Genomic DNA, 23,849 nt, shown 5'->3' on the forward strand with positions numbered 1-23,849 from the left:
ATGATGAATTCTTTTGAATTTTCCCTAATGTGAGGGTGCTGAAAGTAGGTGCTTGTTGCTAAATATATTAATACCATCTTGCACCATTGCCATGGCAACCAAATAACACATAATTAGATAAACAAAAATAAAAAGATGGTTGGAAAAGATAATCGTTGAAAATCACTAAATTAGATATACATCTGTGAGTTTGACCCACTATTCAATTTTAAATGCAAAATAAGTATTCAGTATGACTTCAATGGTATGCTAAGATTGCTGTTGCCATGGTAACCAATGTTTCAACAATGAATACCAATGTTACATTGCCTGTTGCCATGGTAACTGTTTTTTATCAAAATAGAATAGATTTGAGAAAAATTGTAAAATAAACCTTTTTCACCGTATTTGAGTGTTGAACATGTATTATATACATGTATCTTCTTTGGATATTACCATGGCAACCAAATAACATCTAATTTGCTAAACAAATAGCAGAGTGTGAAAAGGTAATGTTGGAAAATGCAAGAAAAAGAACTTAACTTCCATGCATATGGTTTTAACATCTCATTTTACTTTGAACACAAATTAAGTTTTCTGCATGGGTTCATTGGAATGATAATAATTCATGATTCCATGGCAATCCCTGAATTAATTAGCGATAAATACCAATGCTAAATTGTATTTATAATCAAGAAAGGAATGTACTAGTATATTTCATGTCAGAAAGTAATATGCCACACAGGAAACATATTGTCTCCAAACAATACTCTCTCTCTCTCTGGAACATATATAGTGGTTGCTATGGTTACACCTCATTTTTTAATCATTTGAAATTGTTACTTTATGAAAAATTGAAAATAAATGCAAGGCATTTCATTTTTAAAACGGTGCAACATATTTTGAGAATCATTGAAAACACCAAAGGTGGACAAAATTGTACGCAAACTTCAATTTTTTTCGTTTCGAGATTTACAATTTCAAATAAATTTCCTTGTTGAACAGTTGTTCCTATAGCAACACAATTATGTTGATGTAGTATACAATCAGTAATAAACGTTTGTAGACAGTTAAAATAAACTTCAATAAATACTAATTTTGTCTTGTCAAAATTTTATTTAAGTGTTTTCCTTCCCAGATCAATTTGGTAGGCCAATCTGGGGCCTGTTTCATAAAAAGATAGGTCTACAACTATTCCAACTTTGTACCACTAACATGGTTAGCAGCCAATCACAATCAAGGTTATCATGATAGGTAAAATATTGGCAAAGTTAAAATAGTTATAACCCTTTATGAACAGGTCCCTGGTGGTGAGTGAGAGTATGATATTATGTATATTGCAAATATATTAATTTTGGGCAGTCCACAAGCTTTATGACAAAGATTATTGCAACATAAACCAGGGGGGTGGGTACTTGCAACCTTCTTTCTCAATCCATCCTTGAAATCCCTTTTCAATGACATGAAGCTTTTTATCCGTCAACATGGTCTGTCAGCTGGAAAACCTGGAAAACATAATTCAGGAATCATTATTAAAATTGCATGCCACTTTTACAGTCACCTATATAATACTGTTTAAAAATTGTCACAATACAAAATTAGTTTAAATTCATTAGTATTACTATTATTTACAGTTTACTTTGAACATAAGTAGCTTATTTCAGTACATAACTCAAATAAAATCCTTGGTTGTTTCCATAACTATGAACCCAGAAACACGTTGGCTTTCACTGAAATTGAAAAATTATCGCATAGTTTTGCAAGTCATTATTATATCTATTTTTTTATCTAATTCTGGTAATATGCATAAAGTGCTACTACTTTACTTACATGCATTTCAGCTCATCTGCAAACAAACATGACACTGTGATTGAAGATCCGTTATACTCGCTTCAACTTCCTCACTTGAGCCGCTGCACGACATGACCTTCTCATTTGATGCTATGCTCTCTATTAATATAAATTTTAATGAAACAGAAATATATATACCAATGATTTTATTATCAATCATTGATTATGAAACATGGTTTGCTTTGAATAGTAAACAGGAAATTTCAAAACACGTCAACTAAATTCAGTAAAAAATTCATTCTAAAATGAGAAACTTGTAAGAGTTTCTTTGTTATATTAGTTCATGAGATCTTTGTTTTACTTGAACTGTATGTGTGACAGTGCAACAAATGTATCTTAATATGTTTATAAAGTTATAATCTATGTATACATATATACTTACAACTTTAATGATCTGACTAGAAACACCACCATTCAAGTGTCGAGACTAGACTATTCATCAAACTCCTTGCATCTTTGGTAACACCGTTTCATTTTGTTTTTTGCCTCTTTTCCTCCTTTTGTTTTTAATGTTTCAATTTTTTCCACTATCTTCATCATGGTGTCACAGTTCTGTACACTGTAGAGTATTCCATGGTCTGAAGAAGATCGCCATTTCTCTCCTTCTTTTCCTCTTCCATTGTCTTAATCATGGTTTCATAGTTCTGTATTTCTGCATTAAATTCCATGTTCTGAAGAAGATCTCTATTTCTCCTTCTTTCCCTCTTGCATTGTCTTCATCATGGTTTCATAGTTCTGTATTCTGCATTAAATTCCATGTTCTGAAGAAGATCTCTATTTCTCCTTCTTTCCCTCTTGCATTGTCTTCATCATGGTTTCATAGTTCTGTATTCTGCATTAAATTCCATGTTCTGAAGAAGATCACCCTTTACCTTCTTCTTTTCCTCTTCCATTTTCTTCATCATGGTTTCATAGTTCTGCATTAAATTCCATGTTCTGAAGAAGATCACAATTTCTCTCCTTCTTTTCCTCTTCCATTGTCTTCATCATGGTTTCATAGTTCTGCATTAAAATTCCATGTTCGGAAGAAGATCACAATTTCTCTCCTTCTTTTCCTCTTCCATTGTCTTCATCATGGTTTCATAGTTCTGTATTAAATTCCATGTTCTGAAGAAGTTCGCCATTTCTCCTTCTTTTCCTCTTCTATTGTCTTCATCATGGTTTCATAGTTCTGCATTAAATTCCATGTTCTGAAGAAGTTCGCCATTTCTCTCCTTCTTTTCCTCTTCTATTGTCTTCATCATGGTTTCATAGTTCTGCATTAAATTCCATGTTCTGAAGAAGATCACCATTTCTCTCATTCTTTCCCTCTTCCATTGTCTTCATCATGGTTTCATAGTTCTGTATTCTGCATTAAATTCCATGTTCTGAAGAAGATCACCAATTCTCTCCTTCTTTTCCTCTTCCATTGTCTTCATCATGGTTTCATAGTTCTGTATTCTGCATTAAATTCCATGTTCTGAAGAAGATCTCTATTTCTCCTTCTTTTCCTCTTCCATTGTCTTCATCATGGTTTCATAGTTCTGTATTCTGCATTAAATTCCATGTTCTGAAGAAGATCTCTATTTCTCCTTCTTTCCCTCTTCCATTGTCTTCATCATGGTTTCATAGTTCTGTATTCTGCATTATATTCCATGTTCTGAAGAAGATCACCCTTTCTCTCCTACTTTTCCTCTTCCATTGCCTTCATCATGGTTTCATAGTTCTGTATTCTGCATCAAATTCCATGTTCTGAAGAAGATCTCTATTTCTCCTTCTTTTCCTCTTCCATTGTCTTCTTCATGGTTTCATAGTTCTGCATTAAATTCCATGTTCTGAAGAAGATCGCCATTTCTCTCCTATTTTTCCTCTTCCATTGTCTTCATCATGGTTTCATAGTTCTGTATTCTGCATCAAATTCCATGTTCTGAAGAAGATCTCTATTTCTCCTTCTTTTCCTCTTCCATTGTCTTCTTCATGGTTTCATAGTTCTGCATTAAATTCCATGTTCTGAAGAAGATCGCCATTTCTCTCCTATTTTTCCTCTTCCATTGTCTTCATCATGGTTTCATAGTTCTGTATTCTGCATTAAATTCCATGTTCTGAAGAAGATCTCTATTTCTCCTTCTTTTCCTCTTCCATTGTCTTCATCATGGTTTCATAGTTCTGTATTCTGCATTAAATTCCATGTTCTGAAGAAGATCTCTATTTCTCCTTCTTTCCCTCTTCCATTGTCTTCATCATGGTTTCATAGTTCTGTATTCTGCATTATATTCCATGTTCTGAAGAAGATCACCCTTTCTCTCCTACTTTTCCTCTTCCATTGTCTTCATCATGGTTTCATAGTTCTGTATTCTGCATCAAATTCCATGTTCTGAAGAAGATCTCTATTTCTCCTTCTTTTCCTCTTCCATTGTCTTCTTCATGGTTTCATAGTTCTGCATTAAATTCCATGTTCTGAAGAAGATCGCCATTTCTCTCCTATTTTTCCTCTTCCATTGTCTTCATCATTGTTTCATAGTTCTGTATTCTGCATCAAATTCCATGTTCTGAAGAAGATCTCTATTTCTCCTTCTTTTCCTCTTCCATTATCTTCATCATGGTTTCATAGTTCTGTTTTCTGTATTAAATTCTATGTGCTGAAGAGGATTTCAATTTCTTTCATCATTTTTTCTCTTCTCTTTCCAAGTATCCACCACTACCCTCATCATTATGGCATATTTCTGTACACTGTATGAATTAATTCATTGTTTTGAAGAAGATCTCAATTTTTCTTCCTCTTTTCCTATTCTCTTTACTGTGCAAAAATCAACTCCGTATCCTACATGTACTCATCTGTTTCACTGCTGCTATCACTGCTGGTGTCACTGCTGGTGTCACTGCTGGTATCTTCTTCCTCTTCTTCACTTATATGTTCTGTGTTCATACATGTTTCACTTTCTCCTTCACATCTGCACAGTTCTGTACATACAAGTCCATGTTTTCTACAAGAGCAACGCTTTGTGCAGACTGTGAATTCTCCAGCTTTACTAGATCTGCATTGACACTTTAGTAACTGTGACACTGAATCTGGAGCTGGTGGTAAATCAGATAACACTGGAACAAATTTTCCATTACACTTCGTCCATCCGAACAGAAGAGGGTCTGGAACAGTCGGATTAACCTGTAGATCCTGCTGCCATATGATGGCTTGACAACGTGCTCGTTTAAGATGCTCTTGCCAGGCACCTGGTGTCGGAGGAAGGTTTTCTACACCTTTCTTTTCTGTCATGTGTTTAAACATGTGCCACCTTAGCTTTTCTGGGGTAAGAATTGTCACAGTCTTTGGACAAAAGAGTTGACAAAGGAAGTCTTGACAGCTTCTTAAAGTATCTTTAGATGGTTCAGTCAGGCTACCAAGTTTAGATATAGCTTCAATAACTTCATCTGATGACTTCATGAATGACTTGAAGCAGAAACGTTTGCTTTTTCCAAACAAGTGCCCTGTAGTATCACAACCTGTCATGGCATGCCAGTTGATTAATGCCTTTGCTTTCTTTTCACCAATCCATTCATAGATAGCTTTCAGATGAATCATCTTGCGATTTCTTCCAGTTCCTGTGATGATTTCCACATCTTCACCAAGTTGTGGAACTCTTCTCAATGCAAGCAACAGTACATCTGTATCATGAGAGTAGATGCTGACAGCAAAGCCCAATGTTGCAACTTCAGCTGAATGTAAGATGAGAAGAGTGTCGGCTTCCTCTTGTGTACTTACTGGCGTTGTAACTGGAAACTCATTATTGCACCTTACATCTTTGCGATTAACAACAACCAGATTTTCTGTCGAACTTTGTGCAATAAGGACATCTGTCAGGTAAAGTGTGAGTGAATCCTTCGTTTCATTACTGGACAGGAATTCTTTTTTGTCCCTGATAGAGGTATTGTCATCAACTATGTATGACCGAACTGACTTCACACATCCTCTCCGTCTTTGCCTTGTGTTTTCCTTAAGTGACGACTTCAATGTGTAGTTGTCGAACACAACTCTGGCTTGGTCATAATGCTTTGCCTTTGCATCAATATGTTTGACATACATTCGAGCCACATCCTTGCAGGTTTGGAAGCTTCCTACTGCCATCACTTCTTGAACAACAACCATACCATCAATTAGGAGACACCTTGGCTTCTTCAAAGATTGGTTCTGATCCACTGATGATAGGACGTTGTCATCTATTGCAATACCAGACTCCTCACACAATATGTGCAGTACTTGACTTTTGTCACTAGCTGGATGAAGTGATCCATCGGCTTTCATCAACCGTTTGTTTGTACCTGCAAATTCATATTTGCCAATAACATCCTGGAGATCAATATCTTCTCTCCCAGATCTGGCAATGATCAGAAGTCTTGCAAATAGAGACACAGAGGCTTTCAACAAAACAGCTTCTGTTCCTGTTTTCATCTTGACGGTTTTGGCAGTTTTGTTCCACGTCTGAATTTTTGATTTTGTCATTTTGCTCCACAGGTTATGTTCTCCCTTCAGCCGATCCTCTACAAATTTCTCATATTTTTCCTTTCCAACCTCTTCAACTGACAGTATACTGTTTGCAACCTGCTGAGGAATTATTTCCTTTGTTACAAGTTTGAACATCACGTTCTTGTTCTCTTCCTTGCATTCTTCAAACAGGTTGAGTGGCCCCAAGACTTTCTTAAGTTTGGATATGGCTACTTCCTCCCTGGTGACTTTACTCTTGCTAAGGTTGTGGTGCCTGGATTTACTTCCTCCTTCTCCATTACTAGACAGAAAATGTTCCATTTCTTGTGAAATGCGAGCCAGTTGAGGAGCTGTTAGACAAAATTTCAGCAGAAGTGTAGGATTTGAAGCGATCCCTGATATACCTCCTTGGCCTTTCGTTGCCTTGTTTAGATATTCCTGTGCTTGATCTATACCCAGTCTAGTGAATGGAGTGTTGTTGTGGGTGTTTACTGTGAAACCACCTTTGCAAAACTCGTCCCACACGATTGGATCTGACACTTGCATTTCCTGCATTCTTGCAAGGAATTCTGGAATATTCTGAGCATAATCCAAACGATTATAAGCAAAGAAATATACACACATTTGCTCAAGGGATGCTAGAAAGAGAATCCAATTCCCTTCACGTACAGCTTGTTGAAATTGCAGCATGTTCAATACTTGATTCTTGTACTGCTTCAGCCACCTTTGCATGTCACTATTGTGGGTCTTGTCAAAGTCCATAAGCTGCTTCTCCAGATTCAAGGATTCAATGGTGATCAGAAAATCTTGTTGTGCTTCTTGGATACTCAATCCTTTTCTACAAGCATCAGCAAACGATTCAGCACTGGTTTGTAGGGCATTTTTCACTTCTGGGTTACCATCGAGGAAGGCATGTAAATGAAGGTCGAAAAGTGCTTGCAGGGTGATTATGTGTGCACTCATAGCTCTATTGTAGTGACTTCCATTGATTATCTGATTGATAGTGACCGTGCCATACAGATCTGCTTCTCTCCATGCCTCTTCAATACCACTTCCCTCTACAGTTCTCCCAAGGCATCGTAAGGCACATATCACAATGTGAAATGGTCCTGGAAACAAGTGCCACTTGTCTTTGAATTGTGGGTGCAGATACTGCAATTTCAGTGCCCTTTTATATAGATCCATATCCATATTTACAACTACCTTCTTACTAGAACTATCAACCAGGGAGTTCAGCTTCTCTAGATGACCAAGAGCAGTCACAAGGGTCTTCCATTCATTAGCAGGAGCATTTATAAGTGGCATACCGAATATGTTGTCTACATTTACATCTGCTGATCGATCGTTAACGGTCTCTTGTAGCAAGGAGTTGTAGGCTGACCAGTTAGGAACTAATTGTATGGCACCTGCCATACTGGACTCTATAAGGTCTATATCATCTTTGCTCTCATCAAGAACGACAAAGCTAGCTGAGCGACTGAAGTGTCGTGCAATCAACCACAGGTTTGTTGTGTTACTCCTTAAACAGTCCTCATACTTCCATGGTTTGAAGGACCTGTACTTTGGGCTTGTCTTAGGTGTTGGATTCCCTTCTATCGGACAATGAAAGAGGTCTATAACAGTTGGAGGAACACTATCTTTCCAGCTTGTTTTACTAATTTCACTTCTATCCTTTGGCTTAAAGACAGGTTCAGCTTGCTGGGAAGGGGGCATTGAGCGCTGATAAATGGCCATTGCGGTTCCATGGAAAGTACCCTTTCCATCAGGGGTATCCACCTTCATGTCTATATTGTCTATTGATGCACGAACGAGCTGTCCCTTTGCAAGTCCTGGGGGAACGTATACACCATTATCTTTCATGTTGTCCATGGCTGCATTTACGAAGTCATTCTTTATGTCAGCTACTCTTTTCGGGGGAACTCCAACGCCACAATTGTTCAACACAGTGACTGCTTTTTGACTTCGGAATTGGTGGTACATGTATAAGGACAAACCGACAGCAACAGGTGACTCAAATCTATCAATAAACCTTTGATGACTTGATTTCGGTGCACATTTCACCTGATGATCTGATCGACAAGCCTGGGTTATAGTCTGTGCTATGACAAGACTTTTCGTTTTAACCTCCTGTAATCTTGCACAACCCTCAACATCTCTTCCTCCTTGAAGAATCCACAGAATTGTTGTTACAAGCTCATCAGGAACACTTTTCTCCATAGAATCTTTAAGTGAATTCTTAAATTTCCAGGGATCTTCTTTCCTCTTCTTGAGGATAGAACGACGGAGAGTCATCGCTGCTTGGAACAGGTTTCTCATTTCCTTCTTTGTATTGCATTCATGCTGATCTTTCAGAGCCTCACATCCAACTTTCTTTGAATGCAAGACAGCAGGGCAATTTTTTTTTCCAGGTGATATGCTGTAGCTGGTGATATTATCAAGTAATTTTCCTTCCAGTTTGAACCTAGTTATCTCGACATCAGGTACCCCATACATTTCCATCAAACTGTTGTAAGATGTCACAAGATCATGCAGAGGTATTATTTCTCCTCCATCTATTCTTTCCTGCAACCTGCCAAAGAACTCTGTTTCTGCGCAGATATATTGCACAGACTGTTCAGAAACATTGGTGCTCCTCAATTTCTCTTGTGGCCACTGCACATATTTTCGCCAATTTGAAGTGTGACAGCTTTTGTGATATTTTATGTCCCGAGCATGGAAATCGCCTTCTGCAATGATATCACCCAAGTAAAGTTTCCAAATTTCATTATTACTCTGGTTCACTACTTTCATCATGGAATTTCCCATGTCTAAGCTTGTACAACCATGCAGATCTTGTTCATCATACTTGTCACTCTGGCAGTAAAAACAGAGTTCCCTTCTGAATGGTTTAGAATTTGATCTTCTAAGTGGGCTTTCAGATGAGACTGATGATTCATGACCTCTTGTAAGAGATGAATGTTGCCGTTTTGTTGAAGGGCGACCTGCTTTACCTCTAATAGTAAGGACCTTTGATGAATCTTCCTGAAGTAATGCTTCATGCTTAAGTCTATCTCGAGCAGTGTGTTGTTTATGAGTGACCTCACTATAGCATGATCTGTGCCAGACAGCTCCATTTTCTTCGAGTTCAGCAGCTGTTAGCCCTTCTAGAACTGTTTTTAATTTTAGGTATTCAGGGTTTCCATACGAAGCTCTGATGTTGACATGATCCAAAAAGTTTTGGTAGGTTTCAATGCTTGATCTGCGTAGCTGTTCAAAATTTAGCTTGCGTTTTGTACATGTATGGTGGCTTCCTGAATCTGTTATAATTTTTTTTCCTGGCATTTAATGCAGAAGTCAAAGTCTATATTTGTTGCACGACCTGATATTTCTCCATCTGTCCCAGACATGTTTTCCTGTATGGGTAATGATAATTTTACCAAAGCATTTTAATTTTTTTTTTCTACTATTATATGAGATGACTACATGACAGATTTTTCTGCCTGTTTATGATTTTAAGATTTGGGGTTTCATCCATACATGACAGTTTTTCCAAAGAGCCTGTACCCTAAAAAGGCTATCCATTATTAAATACCTATTTATCTCCTATCGAATCAGATGGCAGAACACGTTGAATAAAGGTCATTTCAACCCCAGAAAAAATGTTGATTTGAATTAATAGATATAAATCAAATAAATATAATGGTGAACATTTCATCAAAACCGGATGTGAAATACGAAAGTTATGTCGTTTAAAAGTTCATTTCATTTTTTTACAAAACAGATACATGCACAAACCGTTGACATGCAAATAGTGCTGAAGCTGAACCGCTGAACATGGCAGTTCAAACCAAACACAAAGGCTTCGGTCGCTGGTTCGGTATAAGATTCCAGGTGCATTTATAAAGTACCATTTATCACAAACTGATTTTGATTGTGTGTGTATTTGAGTTTTCTCAGACGTGTATCAATCAGATATGATTATTTACGTCTGGGACCGACCTTTAACGTCACCATCCGAAAGACGTGAGCAGGGCTCGAACCTCTGCATCAGTTTGTAAATTCCCCACATAGCTTGGATTACAGGCGCAGGCCACAACGCCCAGTTGCTGATTGTGATTGGTGATTGGTGGGGATTTTTACCTGATTGCTTGTAACCAAGCAACCAGAGGACCGACGGCTTAAGGTCCTCTCCGAAGGACCTGGTAATGAGGATTAATGCCTTACCAAACGGCACTAGCGCACCAAGTGGGAATCGAACCCGAGTTACCGGAATATGAATCCCCCGCTCTACCGACTGAGCTATCGCGCCTGTAACTCCATCTAGATCGTAGCACCATGTAATTTAATCATATAAAATAATAAATGTTTTATTGGTTAGTGATTAAGAACGATAAGAATTCCCCAAAAATATTTCAAAAGTCAAATACCACAGCTTCGGCCTCGTCTTTGATTCAATTCTTATCGATTTTAACATTTTTATGAAGATGATTTTTTTTTCTTTATAAAATTTGAGGACTTTTAAAACTAATCTTGGTATAAAAGTGTCGGTGGATACGTATATATATGACAGTAATCGATCGCAGTTGTAATAGGTCATAATTGTTTTTTATTTGATTTTTAAAAAAAGAGGAGACATGAATTTTTTTCTCATAACTGGCAAAGTAAAATGGCAAAAAAAAATCACCTCCTGAAATTAATGTCCAAATAAAAAAATGAGGGTAGAAATAGCAATTAACAGAAAAGATTAAAAAATTCAAGTAAAGCAAGTCAAGATTTTATTGTAATGGTCTTGTCTTAACAAGGGGGATTTAATGCTCAGTTTGATTTTATAAAGTTTTGCAACTAATGAAATAATCCCTTTACAACATATCCACTTATGGTTGATGGTGTTTTTCATTCCGTACGGCATTGGTTTGGTTTTATACTTTTAGCACTACACCAATCCCCAAATTCAAAGAACTCCTTGAAAGGATCCAAATAAATTAAGTACACATCCAACTTCATGCAATGTTACAAAAAAAAATGTATGGGATAGCCACGCCAGGCGTTTGTTCATCAACCATCCAGATTCAGAAACACTATGCCTACTAAGTTGCATCTCTTATTAAATAGATCTAGATCCCTCTAGTTGATTTATAAATCTAAAAGTTGCTTGTAATCTTAGTAGGCATACGGCTACTAGTACTAGACACTATTAGATCTAACGTTGTCGCTAGTTCTACGCTTACATTAACTTTTTTTTTGAGGGTCAAGTTTGTGCCGCGATGTCAGGATTCTGTGTCATGATAGATCTAGACCTTCATCCATTATCCATATAATCGAGGTAAGTGCATAATTTATTTTCCCCCTTTTTTTTGGGTGCTATTGCGACCCCATTCTAGGCCTAGGCCTACTCCATTTTGGAGAGTACCCTCTGCCTATTAATTACACGGACGAGTCCTGGGCTCCGACCCGCTTTGTGGGTCGGAACTCCTTGGGTTAGTCTAGAATACTAAATCTATCATCTAGATCCAGTGACTAGTAAATTTAGCCTTCTTATAATTTTACAAATTTAGGCTAGATCTAGTAGTAGAATACTAGATCTAGCCTAAATTTCATAAATTATCTAGATCTAGGACTAGGCCTAGGTCTAGTACTACTACTAGACCTAGACTAGATCTAGGACCTAGGGCTAGGCCCTACTAGATTCTATATTACTTAGACCAGTACTAACAAAAGGCCTACTTAAAGTTTATGTACAATTTGACAGGGCCAGGGGGAGTGTGTTATTTGCTATGGAAAACACCTGACCAAAGCTCCAACTTCAAGGACAAGGCCCACTAAAAGTAAAAAGCTACATAGAATACAATGCATGGGACTGTAATATAAATCTACAACAATCTTGATGAACCAGTACATTTAAATTTTGCTTTAATGGACAAGATGTAGAATGAAAATCAATTCTTTGGTAATTTTTGGGTGAGAAGATAAATGTAAATTTGTTTTAAACTCACCTTAAGATGAATTTTGTCCAGAAAACAGAAACAAAATTGACGCCATCATAGGCTATCTCAGGAAGATGTTAAAGTTTTCAACAATTTTCAATTCTGTCCACGAGAGGGCGCTTTCCAAATTTTGCTAAGTTTAAGCTCATGTGGTAGTTTTAAATAGATAAAAAATAGAAAAATGTATTTTTTCAGACTGAAACCAACTGAACTGATTAAATACTTTCACAAGAATGCACAAAATATTTAAAAGCTCAAAAAAGTACATTTTTAAAATAAAAATATATCATTTCCTATCTGACAATAATAACTTAAGGATGGGTTCTGTCACTTTGGCGGCCATTTTGAGTGAGAATTCGTATATTAAATTGGGTGGAAAAAATCAGCATAATACTACATATCATGAAAAATACAAAAAACATACTTTTGGCCCATATTATTGTCATAAATAGTGTTTTTTTTAGCATTTATCTCCAGTCAACAGATTTCTATGGCGGCCATTTTGAAATTCAAAATGGCGGCCAAAGACGGCATTTATAAATTTGGCAACAAGCAGATTCGTGTTCAGCACCCTAAAAATAGGGGGATGAGCACAAAAAATCAGATTCTACAGAAAATTTTTGGAATTCTTACTACTTGCCGCCTATGTCCGCGGGCACTTTACTAGTAGGTCAGAGTCACAGTGGCGTAACTACGGGGGGGGGGGGGCATGGGGGGCACGTGCCCCCCCAATCGGCTGGCAAAAAAAAAAAAAAAAAAAAACGGGGAAAAGGAGAAAAAGAGGGAGAAAGGAAGAGAAACGTAGTGGGAAAGGAGAAGTTATTGTTCATTATAATGTTATATTATAATCATGTTATGTTATATTACATAAGAAACATTTTTTGATAACTTTATGAACATAATTTGCTCAAGGCCTATGTCTTCATTGTTCCTGGTGCTTGAATTGTCTGTTTAACGAGATAATCCTGTTATACTAAAACCTCACGTTTTCAAGTCAATATAAACCAAATATATTTCCTCGCACTTCGAGTTATTATTGTTTTATGTACTGACATATGCTTCTTTTTCATGACTTCTTAAAGTGATTGCCCCATTTTAAGGTCTTAATGTAAAACATTTCCTGTCCATGCTTATATTCGCATTAGTGGATTGGATTGGTATCTGCTCTTCATGAATTCTTAAAATCGGTCCTTAAAAATGTCCCTTTTTCTGATCTGAATATAAAAAAATTTCAGCTCGCGCTTCGCGCTCGCATGATTATGTTGATAAAATATGGTCTTAGTGAATTCCTACAAACAAGCCTAAAAATGCCCCTCTTCAAGTCTGAATTTCATAAATTTTCAGCTCGCGCTTCGCGCTCGCAATATTTGATTAGTGAGATGCGTATGTTATTAAATCATGATGACATTTGCTTCATGTGTTTAGATGTATACAAAATCAGCTAGCGCTTGGCACTCGCATTATATGATTATTGTGAGATATGTATACTCTTAATGGAGTCCTAAAATATAGCCCTTAAAATAACCCTGTTTGGGGTCAATATATAAAAAAATTCAGCTCGCGCTTTGCGCTCGCATTGTTTGTTTAGCTAGACAGGTACGTATCATGATTACAAAAAAATTTGCTTATAATGTCCTTTTTTAGGTCTGAATATAAACAATTTTCAGCTCGCGCTTCGCGCTCGCATCAGTAAGTGACTCAAAAAAATTTCGGGTGCCCCCCCAATGCCGTGACCCACGGTACGCCACTGACTCAGAGAGCATGATAGCGACCGAGCCGTGAGAGAAACTACTGAAGAATGGCAAAAATTCACAGCACTTTTGGCCAAAATAGGAAAAAAAAATCAGGGTTTAATTGATCTTCTATTTTACATTATAGGCCTAGTTTGATTTTCGGGGACGGGGGAGGGGAATGCTACTTTGAAAAAAAATTGTTTCTCACTCCTTATTGCTGACACTCGGTTATATCCAACAGGGTGTGTCCACAGTAGTTTACTGTATTGTACGTACAGGGAAATTATTGGCCGACTATAGTCGCACATCAATATATAGAGCATTAATGTATTTTAAGCTTAGATATTATTTTGCGAGGGAACGTGTAACAACCGAGCGAGAAAATTTTCGAATTTGAATTGTAAAAGTTTTCAAGAGCACTCACGACCTATAAAGGATTTGTGGTCCTGTTTTTATGGGGGGGGGGGGCATTATTCCTCATAGCCCACCCGTAAAACCGCGCTTGCTTCCTCATCTTGTTCTTTTTATTGTTCTTTTCTTCTTCTCCTTCTTCTTTTACTCTTTCAACAAAATCACACTATGTTCCGCTATCTGGACACATCAATTGGCGGATGTACCATGTACTGATGGTGACGAATTGTGTCCAGCCTGGCGTTCCATAATTTAGCGCCGCTTTATCAACTGATCATCTCTTCTACAAGATGTCGACATAATGAGATCCGAGATCTTGTCATCTGATCATCTCTTCTAAAAGATGTCGACATGATGAGATCCGGGATCTTGACATCTGATCATCTCTTCAAAAGGATGTTGACATGATGAGATCCAGGATCTTGTCAACTGATCATCTCTTCTGAAAGATGTCGACATGACGAGATCCGGGATCTTGTCATCTTATCGTCTCTTCTAAAAGATGTTGACATGATGAGATCCGGGATCTTGTCATCTCATCATCTCTTCTAAAAGACGTTGACACGATGAGATCCGGGATCTTGTCATCTCATCATCTCTTCTAAAAGATGTTGACATGATGAGATCCGGGATGCGACGGCCGCGCCTTGTCATCTCATCATCTCTTCTAAAAGATGTTGACATGATGAGATCCGGGATCTCGTCATCTGATCTTTTGCTATCATGATGTCGACTTCCCAAGATAATTATCTCAACATCTCGGTGGCACTTTTAAGCTTCCATAGTATGTGTACTATATTAATCAGAGATATAATATACTTAAGATCTATTAATGCAGATAAGGGATGCTTGGTAGTATGGTACACTGAGAATTTTAAAGTACCTAAAAAACTGTTGAAACGTTATCCCCTCTTTGTAGAAGGTTCTTCTATTATATATAATTTTCATAGAACTAATCGGGCCCCTTCTAGTTTACTGATATCAGTGCTTTATTGTTTCGCTTCATCGCTTGTAGTGTTGATCTTATGTTTCTTTCCTTATGACTAGAATAGCTATTTCATCATAGAAAAAAAAGGAAATAAAGAAGATGAAGAAAATCTTTATCCTTCCTTACATATACAGTGTGTGGCAAAATAGACAATCATGACTTATTGCCAAATAAAAACAAGGAATGGAATGGTTGCTTCATTATAATAGGCCTAGGAAGGTCGAGAAGGGTTTGAACTCCTGAATGGGATACACTGTAAAAAATGAAGTGCTAATTTATAGCACTTAACGGCAAAAAGAGGAAGAAATATAAAGGGTAGAAAGAGTCTCGTATCGTGTGAGTAATACATATTTTAATATTAATATTGCTAATTAACCAATCGGTTCTTTGATATTGTTAAAATGTTAAACTATATCATAAATATAATACATGGCAAAAAAACCCAGCTAGGATATTGAGGGAAAGGAGGAAGCCTTAGGAGAGCAAGAAGAGGATAATAGTCATAATACAGTATATAAAAGAGGGAAAAAAAAGAAGTAGATGGAAGAAAGGAAAGAAATAAATAAATAAAAAGGAGGAAGAGGAAAGGAAAAAAGAGGAAAAGAAAGAAATAAAGAAAGATGAAAAGAAAGAAAGGAAGACTAAGGGAAAAACAGAAGGAGGGGAAAGAAAGAAAGAATGAAGGAGGAAAATATGCAAAGAAAGAAAGCTGGGAAAAGGACAGAGAAAGCTAGAAATTAAAAAAAGAAGAGAGGAAAATAAAGAAAGAGGAAAGAAATAAAGAAGGAAAGGAAATAAAGAATTAAAAGAGGAAATGAAGAAGACAAACAAGGTTTCAGTATTCACTGTAAAAATAAAGTACGTGCTAATTAAAGGAGAATGAAACTCTCGGAGCAAGTTAGCTTTTGTGAAAGCAGAAAAATCAAAGAATAAGATCAACAAAAGTTTGAGTAAAATAGGACTAGCAATAGAAGAGTTATGAGCATTTGAATGTCGAGATCACTAATGCTATGGAGATCCTCCCATTGGCAATGCGACCAAGATCTATGATGTCACAGATGAACAACTCTCCCCTTTTGGACACTGAAAATATACCCCAAAACATCTCTTTTTGCTCATTCTAATCATATGACAAACGATTCATCAATGATATATATGTTGTGAAACCTCTGTATTTGTCCTCTCATAAAGAGAACACCTCACCTTGTGATAGACTCTATAAAAGTGAGAATATAAGTGAAATAAGTACTAAAGTAATGAGGGAGTTGTACGTGTGTGACATCACAGATCTTGGTCGCATTGCCAATGGGAGGATCTACATGGCATTAGTGATCTCAATATTCAAATGCTCATAACTTTCTTATTATTCATTCAATCTTCCTCAAACTTTCAACAATATGTTTCTTTGATTTTTTTCTTTGATATGGATTCAGCTGGTTTCAAGGGTGACTGCTGCTGCACTACGAGTGCTCATTTTCTAGTTTAAACTTGAACTAGAAAATCAGCAATCGTATAGTGCAGTCACTATATACAAGCACTGTAAGTGCTAAATTTGCACTTCATTTTTTTTTACAGTGTTAGATTGGATTGTAAAGTTTGACCTAAAAGTGACGGCGGTTTTTTTCAACCAAACAGGTTGAACCGTAGGCCTATATATATCACAAGAAAGAGTCTATCTAATAGTCTTTGAACTCAGACATTTTGACACGAAAGTCAGACGCTGTAAGAGAAGGTCGAGCCCAAAACAGTGCAAAAAGTGCTTCTCTCACACAAAAACACGAGAAACTGTGTATTTTCAGTAAAAAAAAAGACGGTTGTTTTTTAATCAGAATAAAAAATGACAGATATCATGGGATGTAAAACAAGTCTAAGATTAAAAAACCGTTTGAACCTGTGAAAAATCTCGAGCGGTTTTTGAGATATGAGATAAAAAAATTAATTCAGATAAAAGAGCCGAAAATGGGTCTATTTTGTCAAGTTTTTGACGCCAGAATATAGGGGATTTGCCACGGTGCGCGTTAAGTGAACACAACAAATTCATATGGGGGAGTTCTTGCACCATCTTAGTTGCTCTTCTCTGGACTTTCTCGATATTATATTTATAGCCTGGTCCGATCCCGGAGCCTGGTAGGGTCAAAACCACTATCTCGGCGCAATTGCGTCAAATTCGTGTCCCGCATGTTATGGGTCCAATTAAAAATAAAATCGATATAGAATGGTCGAGTTAAGCTATTCTATTTATTATATGAGATCCATTCTTTAAAAAGAAAGTCATATTATTGACCTTCTTTTGGTATATAATGAGAAATTAGCAAACCCATCCGTTGTAATAGTGAAAAACAGCGTGTCGCCGGTCATATATTTTCTAAATGTCTGTATCTTGCCAAAATAAAGTAAAAAGCAACTGCCCTAAAACTAAATTAATATGCATATAAGTGATCCCTCCACAAAATACAATCAAAAGTTTTTGATAAAAATGTTTTGTTTTCACATGCGGATAAAACCAAATGTGTCGCCAAATGTAGTGAAACTTACGTTACCGTATTTTAGATCAATAATTAATTACTTTTTGTCATCGTAAATATGTTTATTTTTATTTATTTGACACCTCGGGTATATGATAAGAAATGATACTTATGTACTCCCATTCCTAAGTAAGAATTATCTTATCAAAACCAAACTAAATGCAATTTATAGAAACGTAGCGTTAAGAGATGAAACTTACGTTACCGTTTTGGGGTAATGTGTATAGACCTTAGATGCTGATATGTATATCAGCAGTTAGCATTGATAAAAGGAAAGTCAGAGGGCCAACGAAATCATACTTGCAAAGAGCAATTTTGGATCAGCAACTATTTATTTACCCCATCATGTAATTTACGTTATGAAACTTACGTTACCGTATATGCAGACCTCGGCCTTTTTGGCGTTAAAAGACTTTTTCTCGATATATAACAAAGATGAGCCATCTACGATCATTCTCAGAAAGCCTAGCAACAACTTTTTCAAGTCTATGGTGGATCTCGTCCCATTTTTCTAATCCCTTGCATCAGAGGCTGACTAGTAAGTATTCAATTTCATCAAATTTTTTAAAGGTTCTACTCCCCTAAATATTTGAGTGTATTTTAGGTGCAACCATTAGTCAAGGGCTTCTTAAGAAGTGCTAGAAAATCAAACAAAAGTTTAAGAATGTGAAATTACTCTTCAATCTATTTTTTATACCTTGATAGCTAGTAATAATAATGTAACGTACGTTTCAACTCTAGTAACGTATGTTTCAAAATAGAAGTTGTCCCATACATAGATGATATAAGGGGATTTAATCTTGCTAATCGTAACTTTATGTTTATAATAAGCTAGTACTACATTCAATTTCATTACCAGTGGAATTTCGGGAACAAAAAAAAAGAAAAAAGTACAATTACTATCACTTCAAGCATTGTTTATGTTCCGTTCAACTTTTATTTTCATGAAATATTTAAAAATAAAACTAGCCCTTTAAAAGATTCGGTATTTTGTTACACTGTCTATACCTTTCTTACATTAATACTTGCCAATATTCTTCATAAATAAGATCTCTCTCAATTGGTTGAATTAAGGTATATAACAAAGTTCATATGCTAATATTTTATCCACCTCATTATAGTAACGTAGGTTTCAAATTATAATAACGTAGGTTTCAGGATTTGGTACCGAGTTTTGAATACTAGTTAAGATTTTTCCCAAGCCCATGATCAAATTTTATTTTTCGCAATATAAAGGAGGGGCGTATATCGGTTTATCGAATGTATTATTGTTGATTTCCTTCCCTCAAATTTCTTTTATATATATCAATTTTATATAATTGCCTTCTTAAAAAAATAAATATATATATATACCTTAATATTTTTGTAATGAAAGAGAAAAAAACTATAAATAGCAGTATAAGGCATATTTGTGTAAAGAAGTTGTTGATATCAATTGATAAACGCGACACCTTTTAATAAGATTTGGAATATAATAATGGCATTTCCCCTGCCCAAAATGGTAACGTATGTTTCAAGATTTCATTGAAAACATAAGATACAATATAACCTTTCTCTTTTTATTTTCCCTAAAGGAATGGCTAGGAGCAGGGCTGAAATTCAGGCTGCTTACAGGCAAAGGAAGCGGCAAAAGATGGGGGAAAATGCTTACTTACAAGCGGAGAGGCAGAGGGTGAAAAAATACTACAAACCGGTGGATACGCTCACAAAGAAGAGGGTCCAAGAGAGAAGAACGCAAGTAAATAGAAGAGTACGAAAGCATAGAGATCGAGTTCGTCGGGTAAGACAGGAAATGGAACAAAGAAGAAACATGAACATAGATGACGTCGGATACACTGCGGATGACGATTCTGCTATCTCGGACATATCCCCTGACATATCTAACCAGTTAGGCCTTACTATCAAAATGCCATTCCAAAAGCCAAGAAGAAAACGAGTGAGTAGGTGTTTGAGCAAGGCTCATAGAAACATTGAACAGCTCACACTGAAACTACAGGCGGCAAAGAAAGACAAGACAAGACTAAAGAAAAGGTGTGAGAGGCTGCAGAATAAAGTCATGACTTCAATGCCAACAAGAAAAGAAGTTAAGAATACACCGCGATCCCGTACAAACTCTCAGCTAGAAGATGAAGGAATAGATCCAAGCCGTGTTCCTTCAATCAGAAAACGATTGTTATTCTCCAATGCAATGATGGAAGAGATTCAAGGTTCTTCTAACACAAGCAGAAAGATGTCTGATCGCCGGATTCTTCACCAGTTGGTAGCTGGATCAAAGGTTCTGAAGAAATACCGCCTATTAAAGTTGCTCCGGACGGAAACTGGATTGGGGAGACGTAACCTTTCGAAGGCAAACAAACATACCAAATCAACTCAACAATCACGACCAACCTGGACTTCTCTCCATCTGGAAGTAGTAGAATTTCTGCACAGAGATGATGTATCACGTATGTGTCCGGGAAAAAAGGATTCAAGCAAGGGCAAAGACGGAACCAAGTGTCAGAAGAGGTATTTGACTGATTATCTGTCTAATCTTCATGAAAGGTATCTGGCAGAGACCGATGGGAAAAGAAAGATATCACTGTCAGCATTCAACCGCGTGCGACGAACCCTATGTCCTCACATTAAGCCTGTCCAGTTCGCCTCGAGAGATCTTTGCCTTTGTCAAAAGCATCAGAATGTTGCATTGAAGCTCAAAGCACTACAATCACTCGGGGGAACTGTAAATGACAACCCAGATGAGTTCATTAAAGAACATAATGAAGCTCAGGTAGATATTCTCCTCAACAACTTGCAGTCAGAGCAGATCCAATTTGATGAGTGGTCAAGGGTTGAGGTAGATGGGAGAAAGAAAATCAAAATCATCCGCATATCTCAAAGTAAACCTGACTTTATCAAGCGCTTTCAGAAGGAGATCCAAGAATTCAGGCAACATGTTGTCAGAATCAAAAACCAATTCAGAGCTTTGCTAGATTGCAAGAATTCTTTGAAGCCAGATGAGTGCATTATCCAGATGGATTTTGCCGAAAATTATGTCTGTGTTCCACTTGAAGAGGTCCAAAGCGCCTACTGGTGTCAGGATGGGGTGACACTTCACCCAATTGTCGTGTACTTCCGCAACGACGGGAATGAACTAGTTCATCAAAGTTTTGCAGCTGTGTCTGATGACAGAAATCACAACACTTCCACAATACTGGCAATACTCACCAAGCTCATGCCAAAGCTCAAAGAGCTGATACCCCATCTCCACAAGGTTCACTACTGGACCGACAGTCCTACATCGCAATATAGGAACAAAACAATGTTTTCGTTGGTGAGTGAGCATGCTGATATCTTCGACGGCATACATGCTCAATGGAACTATTTCGAGAGTGGCCACGGGAAGGGTCCGTGCGATGGGATCGGGGGTACCATCAAACGTCTTGCAGACACTGCAGTGAAGAGACGGGCAGCAGTTATCCAAGATGCCCACGACTTTTTCGCCTGGGCCTCACAAGAACGCCACGAATGCTCAGGTTCAAAGATCAACTTCTTCTTTGTAGCCAAGGGAGACTGTGCTGCAGGAAGTCTTCTCATTGCGGAGAGGTGGTCCAGTGTGAAAACCTTTCCTGGGACAATGCAGATGCACGCAGTGATTGGCCATGACAATGGAGTTCTTCTCAGAAAGTTGTCCTGCTACTGTCAAAGCTGCTATGGCAGTCGTGAAGAAGGCCAAGTTGAAACGATGTGCGAAGGGTGGAAACACAATCGTCTCCTTTATCGATCGACTACCATGTCAACAACAGGTGCTTCTGTTACACCACAGAGTCCAAGCAACACAAGCATGTCTGAAAATGATGAGTCCTCACCAACAACCAACGAAGCGTCCTCGGGTACATATGGTGTTGACGACTGGGTTGCTGCAGTTTATGATAAGCAGTGGTACATTGGCAAAGTCCTCAAATTTGACTCTTCTGATATTCATATTGACTTCATGGCAAAATGTTCTGGTACCCATACAGGGGGGAAATACAAATGGCCTGTAAAAAAAGATGCAATATGGGTGGCATGGGACAAAGTGTTGTGTCACATTACACCATGCTTTTGTGATACTTCTCAAAGAATTGTCACTTTATCTCCAGAGCAGAAAGCTCTGATCGAAGAAGCCTTCAAGGCCGTTGTCTGACTTCATAGATCTTTACTGGAATGATTCAAAAGGGGTTTTAATTTTTATGGGTTAATTGATTAATTGATTTCCATATAAATCATTGGCCATATGTTTATTGTAAGAGCTATAAGAAATTAATATCACACATGCAAAACTAGAGTTAGGCCTATGTGATTAAGTTGTAGGGATATCAGATTGATCTGCTTCCAGTCTTAGGGAATTAATATTCAAGCATAAATAATTGATATGTGAGTTATCTTCAACTCCCTATTATGTTCCTCATCATATCATGGGGGGTTCATTTCTTCTTGTTTTTCATCTTGTGTCTACTTACTGCAATCTCCCTTTTCCTCATTTCATCTCTCTCTTTCAACATTAGGTTTTATGGTTCATCCACAATTTCAAATCTTAAATGTTAGCTGAGTTAAAATAATTGTTTTACATTGTCAGATATTGAAGTTAAAATACGTTACTCTTTTTAAAATAATTTTATTACTAATTTTCGCTATGTAAACGTAATCAAAATTTGCTAACAGAAAATGGGGAATTGATATAAAAGTCATCGGGAAAATAAAGGTAACCACGTTTTGATGATTGATCAATCACATTTCCATATGTTTGACGTATAGTTGATCTATAAGTGTTATAGTTTATTCACAATTTCAAATTGGTGTTATAGTTCTTTCACACTTTCAGTATTTCATACCTTGGTAAAGTTCAAAAAGACAAATTGTTAAATTTTAAAGTTGCAATTTCTTGGCACATTGGTGTTATATTTCATCCAAGCTAGCAGATTTTTAATGTTAGTTGTGGTAGGACAATTGTTTAGCATTGTCAGATATTAAAGTAACATACGTTACTATTTTCAAAGTAACTTTATTTCTACTTTTCACTCGTTACATTTAATTAAAATTGCAAACAGAACGAGGGAGTTGATATAAATACCATTATCTGAAAACACAACTGACCCCGCGTTTTGATTATCACTCACACTTCCACACGTCTGGCACTTTACATTTGAATATAAAATGCCCATATTCTGAGCACCGTGTAATCTAAATTTCCCGTGGATTAAAACCATTTTGTGATAATAGTTGGGTCCATTTTGTTTCATGATATTATTTGAGAATGTAACCAATCAACTTTCAGTTATTTTCGTGCATACAATTCTAAACCTTCGTAGTTATTTTCAGATTTTTAGAACATGTAATTTACGTTACCTTTCATGAAACCTACGTTACCATATTTAATGAGACAATTACATATTACATGCTGCCCGTTCGTTGAATTTGATGAACATCCTGTAAACTTAATCTTTACATGACTTTATAAATGTTTAAATCTTACCTTTATCTTTCAGATTTATTGTTCGAAGTAAAAAGATACGATTCGTGATTTTGACAGTCAAATTTCTTTATAGAAATTAATGTTTTCAAACTTCAATTCCCCTCAGTGGTTTTCGCAATCAAACTCAAGGGAAGTAATAGACCATTATCGTACAATTTTTGGCACCAAATTGATTATTTCAGAAGTGGCAAATTAGTTCTACTCAATAGAAATATATTTCACCACGACTATTAAAGGTGTAATGCTCTGTAACGTAGGTTTCACACTGAATTATACATGTCATTACGAAAACGTGAAAATTTAGTCAATCAGCAAAATTCAAAAGCCAATAATCAACGGATATTAACTTGACAATACATGCATTCTTTTCATAATAAAATGATATGTGTTGAACAAAGGTTATTTTTCTGATTTGTTGAGTTTCCAATTGCGCCGAGATAGTGGTTTTGACC

At 36.7% G+C, this 23,849-nt stretch overlaps 1 protein-coding gene and 1 long non-coding RNA gene across 2 annotated transcripts; one reads left to right on the top strand and one right to left on the bottom strand.

The window, feature by feature from the left end:
• Positions 1 to 1,137: 1,137 nt before the first annotated feature.
• On the bottom strand, positions 1,138 to 4,966 carry LOC135157684 (uncharacterized). Its single transcript, XR_010296642.1, has 3 exons — positions 2,213 to 4,966; positions 1,810 to 1,929; positions 1,138 to 1,484 (listed from the first exon to the last, which is right to left on the bottom strand). It is a non-coding gene; the product is annotated as an uncharacterized LOC135157684 (long non-coding RNA).
• A 14,501-nt stretch (positions 4,967 to 19,467) lies between these two features.
• LOC129283486 (uncharacterized) lies at positions 19,468 to 23,762 on the top strand. Its single transcript, XM_054919279.2, has one exon. The coding sequence runs from the start codon at positions 19,483 to 19,485 to the stop codon at positions 22,066 to 22,068; it is 2,586 nt and encodes an 861-aa protein (XP_054775254.2). The 5' UTR covers positions 19,468 to 19,482; the 3' UTR covers positions 22,069 to 23,762.
• Positions 23,763 to 23,849: the final 87 nt, after the last annotated feature.

This window comes from Lytechinus pictus, unplaced genomic scaffold, assembly GCF_037042905.1.
Source record: "Lytechinus pictus isolate F3 Inbred unplaced genomic scaffold, Lp3.0 scaffold_19, whole genome shotgun sequence".
NCBI lineage: Eukaryota > Metazoa > Echinodermata > Echinoidea > Temnopleuroida > Toxopneustidae > Lytechinus > Lytechinus pictus.

Excerpts from the sequence above, each read along its gene's own strand:
- LOC129283486 (XM_054919279.2), top strand. The coding sequence starts at position 19,483 with ATGGCTAGGAGCAGGGCTGAAATTCAGGCTGCTTACAGGCAAAGGAAG.